Source organism: Elgaria multicarinata, chromosome 4 (assembly GCF_023053635.1).
Source record: "Elgaria multicarinata webbii isolate HBS135686 ecotype San Diego chromosome 4, rElgMul1.1.pri, whole genome shotgun sequence".
Classification (NCBI taxonomy): domain Eukaryota; kingdom Metazoa; phylum Chordata; class Lepidosauria; order Squamata; family Anguidae; genus Elgaria; species Elgaria multicarinata.
Window position 1 is genome coordinate 33,578,594 of NC_086174.1, and position 16,927 is coordinate 33,595,520.

General features: G+C 40.6%; 1 protein-coding gene across 1 annotated transcript in view; it reads right to left on the reverse strand.

Moving 5' to 3' along the window:
* USH2A (usherin) overlaps nt 1–16,927 on the reverse strand; it is a 594,633-nt gene that overhangs the window by 10,419 nt on the left and 567,287 nt on the right. Inside the window, exons 65-69 of the mRNA XM_063125387.1 lie at nt 13,939–14,148; nt 11,380–11,618; nt 9,164–9,381; nt 5,213–5,389; nt 3,255–3,338 (exon numbers count right to left, since the gene is read on the reverse strand). Of these exons, the coding sequence (XP_062981457.1) occupies nt 3,255–3,338; nt 5,213–5,389; nt 9,164–9,381; nt 11,380–11,618; nt 13,939–14,148 (928 nt within the window). The remainder of the gene's footprint in view (nt 1–3,254; nt 3,339–5,212; nt 5,390–9,163; nt 9,382–11,379; nt 11,619–13,938; nt 14,149–16,927) is intronic.

A 16,927-nucleotide genomic window follows, 5' to 3' on the forward strand; every position in this document is an offset into this window, starting at 1 on the left:
ATGCTCTAGGTATCATAGTCATAGAATAGTAGAGTAGAAAGGGGCCTATAAGGCCATCGAGTACAACCCCCGAAGTAATTTTAGACCCAGGACTATTTATGATCTTACCTGCCTCTTTCCTTAGTCTCTTGTGTATTACTTCAGTTGTGAAGCATACAACAACTAACATTTCTCTTAGGTCTTCCAAGAAATGTCATTCCATGCTTTACAACTGCTTCTACATTCCTCATAGGTTAAGAGTGAAAAACCTGTTTGACAACCTCGATTAGAAAAAGAAACCCTCTGAGCCTCTGCAGTTTTGCATTTTAATCTCACTTAAATCACAGCGCCATCATGACCACAAGAATAAAATGGAGTGTGTTTCTGCTGCTGGGATGCTAAACACATTTACATGGGAATCAACACCATGCTGTTATAGAAAAGGGTAATATATCTTCAAAGTAAAAATAATAAAAGGAGCATCTGTATCCATTTACATGCATGGCCGGCTGCTCCTGGACTATAAAATATTTTTAAAGTAATAAGAAGAGAAGGATGCTGCAGCCCAGTGAGGCCTAAATGTTGATGCCAGAACCATTGTCCACAGCCACCATCACCTGTCTCTCCCTGGTAGTTATTTGGGGTGGGGTGGGGTGGGAGTAGACTTTGGTCCCCAAGGTGTAGTCCTACCTGCACCACTGTACTCTCCCACCATATGCATGAATGAATACTAATCTTTCTTTTACACTTTCGCTCATTGTTTTCTCCCACAGTCTTCAGCTTAAGGTCATGTCTAACTGTATGCAAGCGTCAGTCTTGAGGCCAAGCTAGATGCAATGTTAAGAATGCAATTAATATGCACTTTGTTGTTGTTCTATAACAGTGGTTCTCAACCTTCCTAATGCCGCGACCCTTTAATACAGTTCCTCATGTTGTGGTGACCCCCAACCATAAAATTATTTTCGTTCTTCTCTACACGATCCATTGTCATGGGATGGTTTGTTAATGAAAATAATACATAACAATAGCTTTAATAATACAAAAGATGATACATGACATAGTTCAGTCAATACAGTTTCCTAAGACCATCGGAAATATGTGTTTTCCGATGGTCTTAGGCGACCCCTGTGAAAGGGTCATTCGACCCCCAAAGGGGTCCTGACCCACAGGTTGAGAACCGCTGTTCTATAACAAGCAGCTACCTGGAAGTCTGAGCAGTTTTGAGACCACTGGAGATGAAAAGTTTAACTCTTTCCGGCTCTGTTCAGAAGACACCTTAAACCATTTCTTTAACCATGGTGGTTTAAGGTGTCTTCTGAACAGGGCCACTTTTTTTCCTTGCCAAGGCCCCAGCAAAAAATACCTCTCCAAAGCAGCTATTTGTATTCCACTGTCACCATTGAAGAGTTCTCTGGAAATGTCAATGGGAACTTTAGACAGCCAATGTTTGCTGAGACCATGGAAAAAGTTAAACTTCTGCCCCCACCCATGGAACTGAGACTGATCACACTTCCAAAATCTGCTATTTATGTAACACAAATGAGCACATTTTGTATTTAAACAAGTAATGTTCAGAGAGATCCAGAGTATCAAATATTCTGGGCATTCACATACATAAGGCAGAACAGGTCTCTAAAGAAGCAAAGATGTTTCTGAGGGATGTTGGGGAAATCACAGTTCACAAATCCCAGTTGTTCACTGCTTGCCCCCGTTATGGGCATTTTTGGAGATGGCGTATTTTTAAAAGTAACAACCACAAAAGGGATTTTTTAAAAAGAAAAATCAGCCCTCAAAGACAAAATAAGACCCACCAGTGTTTGCAGTTCCCAACGTATTTCAAGAATATGTCTTTATCAAGGGAAACTAAAATAACATACAATACAAAATAATCTTTAAAAACTAATTTGCACAATTTAAGAAAATAAATGCATATTACAACTTAACACATCCCAACATTGTTAAAATATTGCTCTTTCAGACAAATATATAACACAAATGCTTCAAATATCACAGAACAAATTAAAACATACTTCTTGCATATTTCTTATGGAACTGTTAAAGATACAAGAGCCCTGTCCTCCTTTTCATACAGTCACCCTAAGTTGAACTACATTCATAATTGCTTTGCTTTGAATACCAGTTGCTGGAGAGGGTGCTACTGCACCAATGTCCTGCTGGGGCTTCCCTAAACGGCCACTGAAGGAAAAGAATACTGGACTAGAGAGGCCTTTGGTCTGATCCAGCAAGACTCTTATGTTCCTGTGCTTGATAAAAAAGAAGAAGAAAGAAGCCTACCGCCAACATAAATATTTACAAAGAACACAGCAATTAGCATAATCAGTGGGTCCCTGTTTACTAAGAGGCTCCTTTTGTGGGGTGTGCATGCAGGGTGATGGGTGGTGGAGTGACTATTTGCTGAGGCACTGTGGGGGTTTTGGGAGGCTGGCTCAGGCTCACCCTGGGGAGCCAATCAGGACCCTGGTTGGCTTGATGGATGTTTGGGACAGACCAGCAGGAAAACCTTTTCCCTCTAGTTAGCCTCTGGCCTATAAATTCAGACCCAATCCCTGCCTTCAGCATTCCTGTCGCCGACCTACCTATCTACCGACGCCTAAGATGATAACTTCATCCTGCTATGGAGAGAAGTTAGCTGTCAGTTAACAGGAATGGGAAAGGTTTCCACCTGCACATGCAATTGGCACAGTGGGTGCAGGGTTTCTGCCTTCCCTGTAGCAAGATTATTATTAGGAATTTCACTTATTAGAAATTGTGCTAAGTGATTCCTGCTGCTTTTGTTTCCTCTCCCTCATCATACAGATCAAGGCATGAGAGGTACCTGAGAGGACATTTGAGTTTGGACTTTAAAAATTCCCTATAAATCACTGCATGCAGGGATCTGCTCCACAATTTGCATGCCTAAAGCCCTCTTTAAAAGCCGTCATGGTGCCAATTTTCATATGTTTATCTTTAAAACTGAGAGAGCTGTGAGCATTTCTGTTAATTCCCATTGACGAGAATGTACCGGTTACCTGAAAATGGAGCGGTTTTTCATGATAATATCCGGCAGAGTGGACAGATTAACCAACAGCTTGGTTAATTGGGGGAGAGAATTGCCTCTACGGAGCTCTGGCTTGAATTTTGAAGCAGAGAAGGCCCACTTTGCATACCCCTAGTATTTCCTTTTCCATAGTACTATTGTAATAGTTATATTAGTCACTAATATTTAACAGCAAATCCACACACACAATGGTAAGGATGTGCCTTTAAGAATTTACCCAGTCCTGTAGCAGTGTTGTATTTGATCACTGGTGTTTCAGCACTCCCTTCATCAGTGGTGCAAGATACCTGAAATAAATAGGCTGAACAAAACGGAATGATTAAAAAATGCAAATTAAATTCCCATCTCATTTTGTCATTTTAGTTGTATGTTATCTATCTATTAAATTGATATCTATCTTAAAACTTGAGGCATGATCTGCCACCCTTCCTAGGTATTCATGCATTCACAGGAGGCAATTGGCTTAGCTCAACAGAAGTTTCTTTCCTCCCTTCCCCTTGGCTATACTAGTATCTTAGTGCATTGGCCATTATTTTCAATCGGAGATCTGTGCATGTCTTCCAAATAATGCATCCAGTCATCCTATTGTGCAAAAGGCCTTCAGAAGGAAACCGGCATACACCTCCATAGACCGATCCATCTCTCTCTCTCTCTCCTCCACATACTGATTTGGCAACGGTGTGGAAACATGATGTAGAAAGGCCACATGGAAACAACCAATCAGGAAGGGGTACATGAGATAGTGGTGTAAGATGCCTTGACAGCTCCCAAGATGCAATTTGGTATTGTGCATATGCAAACACTCGTATACACACATATGATCTCAGATTAAAGGAGAACTCTGAGATTACTTGGATGAATTTGCTACTTTCTGAGGAAATAACTAATTCATTTGGTGTACGTTTGCCCATCACTAGCCCTGCGCTACCAGAATTTAGCCCCTCATATGCTACTTTTGGTTCTTATTATAAAAAGATTTTAATTAGGTATCTCTTTGGCCCTGAAATATCCAGTGGTGGCATCTAAGGTTTTTAACAAATGTATGTATGTATGTTGAGCTCTAGGTAGGTCTAGAAAATGACCAGCAGATTAGAGCAGGATCTTAAGAAGCACAACTGCATCCTTCTGTTCTTTGCAGTCTCCAGTCCTGAAATTATGGGATTCATTACCCATGAGGGGGGATCATCCAAGCACCCACACAATTGAAGGGCGAGTGGCTAGTGGGCACATGGTGTTGGGGGCGGGGCAGGAAGCATGGCCGTGCCCCTCCATTATTATTATTATTATTATTATTATTATTATTATTATTATTATTATTTATTTATTTATTTATATAGCACCATCAATGTACATGGTGCTGTACAGAGTAAAACATGTCTTGGATGCATGGCCTTCTCATTGGCTTTTGGAGCAAGGGGAAGAACAGCCTGGCCCACCCATCAGCCAAAGGGCAAAGGGGCATTGGGAAGGGACATGCCCCTGCCTTTCAGGAAGATCTTCATGGCGAGGGGAAGCGTAGCCTGGGCCCATCTACTGGACAAAGAAGAAGCAAGTGTAGGAAGCTTGCTTGCCCCCCTCCCTGCAAGAAAGACCATTCTGACCCAACTGCCTATTCCCCTGAAAGGAGACACACTCTGGCCCCATACATCAGCCAAAGGATTGCTGAACTGTGTGTAGAGATGAGGTGTTTGCTTTTTTTGGTTATAGGATTTATTTTATGCTGCCTTAAGGTGGGACATAAATTGCAGGGATTACAGAGAAATCTGTTCGAGGTGGGTGGAGTCCGATATGTTTTCCTAGTTTCAGCCCCCAGATTTCATTCCAGTTCCTGCTGCCGTGCCCGATTCGGTCTGCAGTGAGTCAGGGCACTCAATAGATTTTCTGGACATTTTGTGTGATTCTGCAATTTGCACAAATTTCCGAGAGATTTGTACAAATTACAGCTGAACGGCACACACAAAAATGTCAGCAGAGTTTAGAGAAAAGCCCACAGCTCAGCTCACAAATGCAAATCAAGTTGTACATGATCCGGAGCTCCATCGAGTCAACAAAGAATCAGATTTTTCACCAACAGGCGCCCTTGCTCAGTTGTCTAAATAAACATACATCTCGTAAAACTAAATACACCTGAGATACATTCGCCTAAAAAGAGAGAATTGTGAAGCTCAAACTGACTTTTGTCAGATGTCCTTGGCAAAGACAGCCTGGTGTCAAAGCCACTGTAGATGCGTTGTCCTCCCTCCATTAGCACATATTCCTTCAGTGGCCCGTTCAGGAGGAAGGTGTGACTCCAGTCAAGGTAGATGGTGGATAAATTGCTGACAACTGTAAATGGAGCTTCGTATTGAGGCACTGGCAAAAGAAAACAGAAAAGGGAATTCACTTATAAATAGAAAAATGCCTCTGCTTTTAGAGATTAAACACATCAATATAAGCACTGGAGCCTTTTTCTGACTCAACTATGGAGAGAAAAGAAATTGTAAGGGCACCTCTATGGAGAATCAATTTGTCTGCATGGGGGCTGCTGCAACTGGAAAACAGGACATACTAATACCTACCATTTGTACCTAGAATGTTCAATACGCTTCATATACATTCACTTCTAATCCTTACAACACCACTTCTGTCCGGAAGAATTGCCCCTTCGTATAATGCAAGCTCACCTGAAGCTACAAGCTTCCTTGCTTTCTTTGGCTCCAATCTTCCAGGAAGTCCTATAAAAAGAAGCAGGAAGAGGCTGCTGGGAGGCTGGTAACAGCTCCAGTTCGAGCTTCCTGGCTTGATGCTAACAAAGAATGGGTTCTGAACTACCTTGAACATGCTTTCCAAGTCTTGTTTGCTTTGCTTTGCTTTGCTCTACCCTGACTCTCATCAAATCCTGCCTGGTCTGTTTGCCTCTTCCCTGTTTGTCTGCCCATGGCTTTCCCCCAATCCAGCTATGTTACCTAGGGTAGGGTGACCATATGAAAAGGGTCACCCTACCTAACAAAAACATTTCAGAGAAATCTTGAGTAGCTTTTTAATTTTTTTTAAAAAAATATTCACTCCCATTCAGAGAACCTAAATTTATATGTACATAACATGGAGTATGTGGATGGGAGAAGTAAGTAAACCCACTGGTTCCCCCTGCTTCTCCTGCCTTCCTAAGAACTGTCAACAGACCAATTAACAGTACTAATTAATCACAACCTGAGAGGGTTGGGCTTCTATTGCAATTGCTGTGATTGTGAGCATTCCCATAAATGTGACAGGAAAATTAAATTTCTCCAGTGCTGTAAATTATCTTCCATAATAAATATGCAAGGAAACTATTTTTCATATTGTATCAATACTTAAGCTAAAACTCACAATGAAGTTTTTCTTTCTTTCTCTCCCACCAAACTGTAAGTCCTAGAAAGTGAATCCTACCCTTTTTCACCCCCATTCATTTTTATGTTTTCTATTTTTCCTCTCAAAGCATCGTTTTCAAAGATAGAAAGAAAGGCTTACACACAGCCATCAAGCATGGTATGATTCATGGCTCCAGATAATCAGTCAATGGTGTAATACATTAGTACATATTCAAACACTGGTCTCTAAATACTATATTAGATGTAAGTATGTTTATGCACAGGGCAGGCATGTTAATTTCTTATGATTTTGGCTTTGCGCTGAAGCAAAGAAGAAAACGTATAAACCAGCGGCTTTTAAAAAAATTACATTTCAGAACCTATCGAGGAAAAGAGAAACAAAGAACCACAGTGCTCACTCCACAGATCTGTGGAGCTGATGGAGTTAACAAGCTGAATAAATTAATACCGTAATTAACTAACTAGACTATATAATCAGTGTGACCTGTAATGATGGCTCCTAGGAGGCCAACCTTTCATTGCAAACCCATTGTAGTAAAGCTGCAGAGAAGTCTGCTTTTCAGTTCACTAATTTTTAGTAACTTTAACACTGAATTAAGCTCTTCATGAAAATCGGAATATATTGAAATACGATGGCATAAATGTTCAGCCAGGTAATTTAAACCCCCCAAAATGCAGTCTCTGCCAATAATGGTCTTCAAAGGCAAGACGACCTATGTAGCAATAATATAGCTCATTGGGCTGTCAATCTTTGCTTACCAATATCCTCGTCCTATAGCTAAGTAGTGCAAGACACATTTGGGGTGTGGACATTAATACGGTAAACCGTCCACACCAGCCCCATCACTTGTATTGTTCATTGAAAAGAAATAGCTGGATTTTTCCTCCTGCGCTCCCTGCTAGAGATGGATGGATCAGTACATTTCCAGTCTGTGAGCTCCATCAGTGAGCATTTTATTACACACTCGTTGCTGGGCACTCACGGATTTTCGCGGGTCCCTCTCATGACGTTATCTGCCTCCCGCATGCCTCCTGTCCCTTCTAGACTTCTTTGCATGACAAAAAACACCCCAGTAAGTCTGACTTATTTTTAAAGATGGAAGCTGACGCTATCTCCTGCTGTGTGCAGGAGAAGCAGCGTGATCAAAACGGCCCACTGAATGGGCCACGTGCATGTTGTTCACTTCCACTTTCAAAAGAGGAAATAATGAGGGACAAACACATGGGTGGAGAAGCAACGGTAAGCAAACACGGTTTGTTCCCCCCCACCCATGTGATGAAGCTCTGTGTCAGGTTCATGTGTATTTCCTCTTAAAATACACATTTTGTATGCATTTTTTGAGCCGAGATCTCAAAATCCAAAAGATAATGGCATTCTGATCTGCATATTAGTCAGGGAAGATTATTTAAGAATGTGGACCAAATAAAATTCTCCAACAAACTTACTCCCTGCTACTTACTTCCACTACCTTCTTTAGCTAACCTTTCCTATACTAACTACCAGTGTAGAAATAACAAAACAAAGGAACAGCATCTAAAAACTGTGAAAGGTCCTCATGTAGTGCCTACTAAGAACTGATGTGCCTTGTTTCTGTATCAGATTATATATGGCGGGGTGGGGGCATGTATACAGACAACTGAAACTTAAATGCACTTATGAACAGCAATAATATATGTGAAAATGTAAGTCTTGCCAAATCAGGTTAGATGGTCAGATCTTCAATGATGAATACAGCAACTTGGTAAATAATTGTTAAGCAAATTTTAAACCAAACTTTGGATAGCACAAAAAAAATTCCCCAGTACTTTGAATTTAGTTAACCATGTCACTTAACCATAAGTAAATCATCAATATATAAAAGACAATTCCTCTTCTCAAAGGCCTGCCATTTTGCTAAGCTTTCCATCCTATCTGACAATTTAGTGAGACATGCTTGTTTTTTGTGGTCTCTGGCCATTAAGTGGATGAAAAGTTGAAATTTATCCTACATACTAAATACATCATCAAATGAAGAGCTTGTGCATAAACTCAAAAACATCCACACCAAGAAAGCAAAAAGATTATATTACACTCTAAGGAACCACCTTTGAGTAATATGATCAAACTATGGCATGATTTCCAAAATGAATGTGTTATTACATCCATAGAGATGCTTTGGAACTATTTTTAAAGTATGGAATGTTAATTTCCCCACATAATAGGGACAATGACTGCTGTTAAATGGAATTGTCATACCTAAGGCTCATGCCTACATTACAGATGTATGATTTCAATCAGGATTTACCCAGTTTGTACCTTCTGACATGGACTCTGACACAATCTACCATTGGCATCAATACTTTTATGAGTTTGCAGTGTAATTTGCAAACCCCCAAACATGTATTCGAGAGTACGCATGAAAAATCTCATACTTCTGAAAAAATGTGCAGAAACGCACTTTAATCAGTGGTAGAAGAATGTGTACATCTCAAAGATGTGCTCAACTGATGTTTACATTTGGAAAATCACACATGGATTTTAATGCATAAAGAAAAAAAACTAAACCTTGTAATCTGATATGGAGTCAGAATGAGCTGCAAGAAGGAATTCAGTTACACAGTTGCTGATTTGCACATTTCTAGGCTACATTTTATTTCAGTCTTAGCTTTTCAATTTGCTGTTGCATTACACTCTGTAAAAAACACACGAATGGAGGTGGTGGAACCCAAACAGGTCAGAATGCATTTCTTATACACTCTTAAGTTTCCTGGCTTAAATGATCTGTTATACACTCACCCTCTTTTTTGGTAGTAAAGCTGATCCATTCTGAAGCAGTGCTGCCTACCGAATTGTAGGACACCACTCTCACCTTGTAGCTTGTATACGGCTGTAGATCACTTACGTTGGAGCGCTGACCACTCCCTGTGTATCTCACTTCCATAGGGCCAGGTTTACAAGTCCTTTCTATTGGCTGTAAATGGGGAGAACAGGATGCGAAGATGTGGAGTTCATACCTGGAGGAAAAGGTGGAGGCCACATAGTAATGGTAAACAGAAGTTTATCTTTCCCACCAACTGTCCAGCATCTGCTCAGTGGAATTGCTGCAGAATTCTATATATCACATTCAGTATTCTAATCAGAGGCAGTATGTCCCTGAATAGAAGTATAGCTTCCAAATCGTGCAAAGTGCTGATTTCCAACTATTCAGCCCTGGTTAGGCCTCATCTTGAGTATTGGGTCCAGTTCTGGGCACCACACTTCAAGAAGGATGCAGACAAGCTGGAGCGTGTTCAGAGGAGAGCAATGAGGATGATCAGGGGTCTGGAAACAAAGCCCTATGAGAAGAAACTAAACTGGACATGTTTAGCCTTTCGAAGAGAAGACTGAGGGGAGACATGATAGCACTCTTCAAATACTTGAAAGGTTGTCACACAGAGGTGGTCCAGGATTTCTTCTCGATCATCCCAGAGTACAGGACACGGAATAATGGGCTCAAGTTACAGGAAGCCAGATTCCGTCTGGACATCAGGAAAAACTTCCTGACTGTTAGAGCAGTACAACAATGGAACCAATTATCTCAGGAGGTAGTGGGTTTTTTACACTAGAGGCCTTCAAGAGGCAGCTGGACAACCATCTGTCAGGTATGCTTTAAGGTGGATTCCTGCATTGAGGAGGGGGTTGGACTCAGTGGCCTTACAGGCCCCTTCCAACTCTACTATTCCATGATTCTACAATTCAGTTGCTGGAAAACATGACCAGGAAGGTTGTGCTCATGTGCTTTTAGGCTTCCATGGCTGGTCACTGGGCAAACAGAATGCTGGACTAGATAGACTTTTGGCCTATCTGGCAGAACTTTCCTTATGTCCTTAATGATATGCCCGTAGTTGATTATATACAACTAAACTATATATCAATGTTGAAATGAAGTATTGGAGTGGTATTTTTAGGCAACAAGGGACAAACAAATATCTCTTCAGTTCCTAAACACCAGTACCACATTCAGCAGCAAATGGCTGAGCACCAGTAGGAAAATATATTTCTAGACTTAGGAAGCTTTAGAAAATATATGTTTTAAAACAATTTTCTACACCTAGTTCCTACATTTCTGAGATTTCCCTAAAACTTTCAGTGTCTACTATTTAAAGGCATTGATATTCATTTCTGGGTTGTCAAAGAAAAAATAAGTTTGGTGGCATCAAATAAGAACATAAGAAATGCCCTGCTAGATCAGACCAAGGGTCTATCTAGTCCAGCACTGTTCACACAGTGGCCAACCAGCCATCGGCCAGTGATGTACAAGCAGGACATGGTGCAACTGCACCCTCCCGCCCATGTTCCCAGCAACTGGTTCACACAGGCTTACTGCCTCGAATACTGGAGATAGCACACAACCATCAGGGCTTGTAACCATTGATAGCCTTCGTCTCCAGGAATTTAATGTTTGATATTTACTAGTTCAGAAGTTGTGATCACTGTGATGGGGAGGATATATTAAGCTATATGTCACATTCAAATGACAAAAGGCTATGTAGGTATATGCATATGGACAAATGGGTGCTATGTACAAATGATTTCCAGCCCAATCCAGCAGCCATGGCTGTATGTAAAAAACACCACAAAACTGATAGCAAACTGTAATCTTGCTAATCAGCTAGTTGGATGTGGGCACTGGATCCAATGATCTCTCTCCAGTGGGATTCCAGATCCTTTTACAAGGCTAGGCATATACTCTGTTTGACTGGGCTAACATCTCCAACAAGGAGACCCTTTGACATCAAAGGACATTGTGTGGATTAGGTCATCTTGGAAAATGCTTGTGCCTTTTTTTTCACACATCATCATCATCATCATCATCATCATCATCATCCTTGAGCTGCTTCCCACTTACTGATGCCTTCTGTGAAAATTGTTAATGTGATCTATAAAATGGAAGACAGCTATTTTAAATTAATTGTATATGTTCTAGTCAACATAGATTTTACCATCAACATTAACTATATTCCTTCAGTTACCTTCTCACAATGCCATTGGGTTCTAGAGGTGCATCCCACCGAAAAGAAGCATTCCTTGATGACAAGCTGTAGGCGGAGGGAGGAGGCTGATGTGAGGGTGGAGCTGGCTGGGTAGTCACCTGCGCCACTGGCCCTTTGCTACAGCAGTTGAAGCAAGTGCAGGCCTCAACCCCAACAGAATAGGTGGTGAAAGGCTTCAGTCCATGAATTGTTTGCTGAGTGGCAGTTCCTTCTGACAGCTGATGAGAGGAACAAACCACGATGAAACAGAAAGGCAGATAAATCGTCTATGAACAGTAGGAGAATGAATAGAGACTGCCATACCTGACAGAGCACCCCCTCCCATCATGAACTTACCCATACACTGCAATGAATATCTGAGGGTCTCCTCAGAATGACTCTTCCAAGGAGGCTAGGAGGATGGCAACAAGGGATAGGGCCTATTCCGTGGTGGCCCTCCGACTGTAGAACACCCCAACCGTGGAACACTTTTTTTAATGGTGCAAACATTGGCCTAATCTACACCAAGCAGGATATTGCACTATGGAAGTGGTATATAAGAGGCAGCAGCTACACTACTGCTTTATAGGGGTATTGAAGTGCACTGACAACTGCTGGGGCCCAATGACACATACCATATACCGCTTTCATACTGCTATATCCTGCTTGGTGTGGCTCCTTCCTTTTATATACCGCTTTCAAACCACTTTCATAGTGCAATATCCTGCTTGGTGTAGATTAGGTCATTGTCATCTTTTCAGTGTCAGGTCAAGACTTTCATCTATTCCCAGGCATTTGAAGACACTTTCTGTACTCATATTTTTTACTGTTTTATTGTGTTTAGGTATTTTAATAGAAATTGTTTATAGCTATTTTATATTTTATATGTTTTAATAACTTTGTCTTGTAAGTAGGTTTGGGCTTTTTGAAGAGAAAGGCATGACTAAGATTGTCAAACGGCAACAACAACAGGTTGTATGATTTGCCATGTTTTATTAATGCACTGGTTAAGTGGAGAATGTCTGTAGCAGACAGAAAAGAGGCAGCACTTGTGAAACTTGCATGCTTTGAAGAACTTTGCTGAAAGGTGATTGGCTTGTGACAAACATATAGTTATATCATCTGCATAGGTAGTTCTTATATACTGGGCAACTGCATATAGGGTTAAATTCTCAGAAGGTGCATCAAACTAATGCTTCAATGGGCCTGTTCAGATGACACTTCAGGCTCTGTGGTTAGCGAAACTGTGGTTCTCTGGAGTTAGCACTAACCACAAGCCGTGCTGATGCACACAGCACTTTAAGCCATGTTTAGAGCTGCTAACCCTGTTGCAAACGGTCCAACTGTGGTTAGAAAGTGCCCAGGGTTTAGCAAAACACATTACACACAACACCTTAAACCCTGCTGCTTAACCAAAAGCCTTAACCAGCAGGGTTTAAGGTGTCTTCTGACATTGTTAGTCCTGAACTGCTGAGCAGTGTGTGGCTATCAATAGTGGAAACATTTTTTTCATATTCAGCTCTTTGCTCTGATGCTTTGACAGGTCCTATAACCCTTCTTTTTTGTTCTGCTTTCTGCTATACCAAGAGTGGGTAACGTCTGGAGCCTAAGTAGATCTTCAATGTCCCTGGACCATATGAAGGAAAAGTCTGATTCAGGCAGAGGCTTTCATGTCTAATTAACCTGAATCAGTAATTTGTTTAAAAAATATTGATAACATTTTCCACTCATGGGTATGAAATCCATATACGAAAAATAAAATGGCACCCCAAATCTTAAAATATGAAATCAATATTTATTTACACTATCTCTATAATCTTGAAGTATATATGAAAATATACATCTATTAAACGTTCCTTTATTGCACTATTTTCTATTCTCACACTGTTCCTATGGTCACGCAACATTCTAGAGTATCATTAATATAAAACTATTATTGTATGAATTCAGTAGTAATATCAAGGAAAGCTGAGAGAATGGTCAATATGGTTAAAATGTGCAGAATAAAGGAATGAAATAAAGATGTGTGTGTGTGTGTGTGTGTTTAATTAGTGAAGATTTTTAAAAATAAAAATCAAGGATGGGACCATGGTCATCTTTTCATGAACAGAAGATCTCCTTCTCTCTTCAGAAGGGTTCCTAATCCAGTGGAGCATTTCAACTGATGGAATGGGATAGGAGGTGATCTTTGGTGATTCTCTCCTTCCCTACCAAGATCATCTTCTCCAGAATGTTGGGGACCTTCTAGAAGGGTGGGGTAGATGGCACTGGAAACTAAAAAGGGAGAGGGAATCAGCAAAAAAATGGCTTCTCCCACCCCTTTCCGCTGGTGGGAACATTCCGAGCATAACTGTTCAGACAATGCTCCCACAAGGGGGAAAGAGCCTGCATCGAAGCCCAAATATTTCATCTTTATTTATTTATTTATTTATTTATTTATTTATATTTATTTATTACATTTCTATACTGCCCAATAGCCGGAGCTTTCTGGGCGGTTCACAAAAATTGTGAACTGGGCGGTTCATCAGCTCAAAGAGAAGCTCTCTGAGGAATACTCACCACCACATCCTTTCCTTTGGCATTATTTGAGAACAGTCTGTAGAGACTGACTATTCCATTGGGCTTAAGAGGAGGACTGATGTTTACCACAGCTGAAGTAGAAGCCACTGTATCAAAGAGTGGTGCATGAAGTCCTTGAGGAGGGGCTGGGCCCGTTTTACATTGGGTCCAACTGCTAGCAGTCCGGCCTGCAGAGTTTACTGACCAAACCTTAAAAACACAAATAACACCATTCAGACTGTGAGATTCAAAACAGCTCCAAAACAGTCTCTGGGAAAGAGAACCAGCAGTCATAATTTCAATTTAACCTGCTCTATATTTAGTTAGCTGGCTATCTTTAGAAGTGTGTGCGTGTTGCCTTTCTACAAATAATATTCAAGACAGCTAACCAGGAAACATCATAAAAATACTTTATGACCTAATGTAAAAAAATACAAAACATACAATAGCAGCTCCAACAAAGGAAGGAAAGGAACCTCTCGTGCAAGCACTGAGTCATTACTGACACAAATTCAAAAAAAGTACTGCCAGAGTCAAAGCACAACAAAATCAAATTAAGCCAACTAGTAAACCAAATTAAACACGAAAAGCCTGTCAAAATAGGGCAAAATTTGCCTGGTGCTTAAAAAGTCCTATGGGCTCTGTGTTTACAGAAGACAGTCCTTTGTTTGAAGGTGTCCTGTATTTGTAGGGCTATCCAGTCCAAGTCTAAAGATAAAGACCCATAATAAGAAGGCAGAGCTGGTCACCTAGTCATCATCTTCACCTCTATGTTGAGATGATGGTCCTCACTGGCAGACTGCCGCCTATCCTTAAATGTTTATTCACCAGCAGTAACAGACCACATAACAGAGATCTAAATACAGGGACCAGACCCTGCAACGATGCCAACCCTGGACCCATATCTATTCAGGACCTAATCAAGTTAGCCATAACATCTAGGGTTTATTCCCTGCACATTTTCTAATGTGATATATGCATCCTGCGCGCTACATGGGACAAATAAGCCAATCTCTACAAAAAAGAATAAGTTGACACAAATCTGACATCAGAAAGGACAATATTCAGAAACCTTTAAAATAACATTTCACTATACCAGGCAACTCTGCTACTTATCTTAAGGTGCTCATCCTTATTTAAATATTTATTTATTTACTGCCTTTTCAAAGAGAGGCTGCAATTACCCTGTTCAGATGACAAGCTAAGCCACGGTGGTTAAGCATGCTAAGCTAAACATTATAGCTTAGTGTGTCGTATGAGCCATGACTTCGCAGGTCATATGAATCATCCCTAACCATAGTTGTCACATAACCACAGTTTAAACACATCTGCTGCAAAAGAGTTAGCAGCCTAACCGTGGCTTAGCATGTCATCTGAACACGCCCAGTGTGAAACTGCTGAATTACAATTAAATTATATTCTATTCACTCGAGTATGAATAGAAACAATGGTTTTCTGTCTCAATTTAGCTCTGCTAAGTTGATTGCTATTGTGAAAGATCACAGTGCTTATTTTTCATACATTCAAGCTCTAAGCAAATTGTCACTGTCTTTTGCACTTGCATTTAATTTCCCCCTGACCTCACTGTTCACAATCCCACCTCACACATGCCCAGCCATGTTCATATACATCTGCAACTGAGGATAACAGTTCATAAACTAGATGAAGTGCTCTCTAGTCTGCGAAAGCTTATGCCATAATAAACATGTTAGACTTTCAGGTGCCACAAGACTCTTTGTTGCTTTTGCTGTAATCAGACCAACACAGCTACCCTTCTGGAAACTGACAGGCATTGTTATCAGATGATGGAATTGTCCCCCTTGCTTCAATTAATTTTCTGCATTTTGGCAGCAGACATATGAAAAGGACTAACTAAGCTGCTGGCTAGGCAATATTTTAAGTCTTATTTATTATTTCTTTATTTATTTCTTTTACCTGGGAATACAAACACACACACACACACACACACTCTTCATTAATAAAATGGAAAAGTAAATTTACTATCTGAACTGCTGAAGACAGGCACAAGTGCATGCATCTAGATGAATTTAAGAAAACAGTTATTTCCAAGAACTATTGTCTGTTCCTTTCTACTAAGATTTCTGTGAATATTTGGCTTTTTAATATTTGAAGTTGATATACATCCTGGTAAATAAGAACATAAGAAGAGCCCTTCTGGATCAGACCGACGGTCCATCTAGTCCAGCACTCTGTTCGTACAGTAGGCAACCAGCTGTCGACCAGGGACTAACAAAGCAGGACATGGTACAACAGTACCCTCCCACCCATGTGCCCCAGCAACTGGTTCACACAGGCTTACTGCCTCGGATATTGGAGGTAGCAATTAGTGCTGTTACAGTGCTGTCAATATTGACACGTTCAGCTGCCTCTCTGGCACAGTTGATGCTAGATTGGGAAGGAAGGGAAGTTGTAATAGCATAGTTGTAAAGTAAACCTCCAAGCATCCTGACCTATTGCATTAGATCAGAAGGTACAAGCACAACCCCCTCCTTCCCTTTACCAGCAGTAAACATTGGCAGAGGTTACAGGTGATAACCCCAAAGCTGATCTCTTTGAGAAATGTTGGCTCAGGAACAGAGAGCAACCATCCATGCTGGCTTGATGTGTAGATAAAACTGGCTGTATAGTCTAAGGGCGTATATACTGCCCAGTCAATAGAACCTGTATATTACTGAGTTTCTGCTTACTCATATTCAGCCAATGAGACATGGCTGAATGCAAATATATTTTCAGAAGGCACTAGTTTGTTAATGGTATTAATACGATTGATCATTTGGTACCATTCACTTCTTGCTTAATATAAAAATATACGTTTAAAATGTCAGCACTTCTATTATTCATACTGCATTTGTCAAAGCGATTGCTTTGTTATATCAATCACCATAAATGGGAAGTGGGTTGCAGTTCTAGGATTCTAGGATCCTGATTAAAAACTTATCTTCTTTATGAACCGTGCTGACTGATTTTG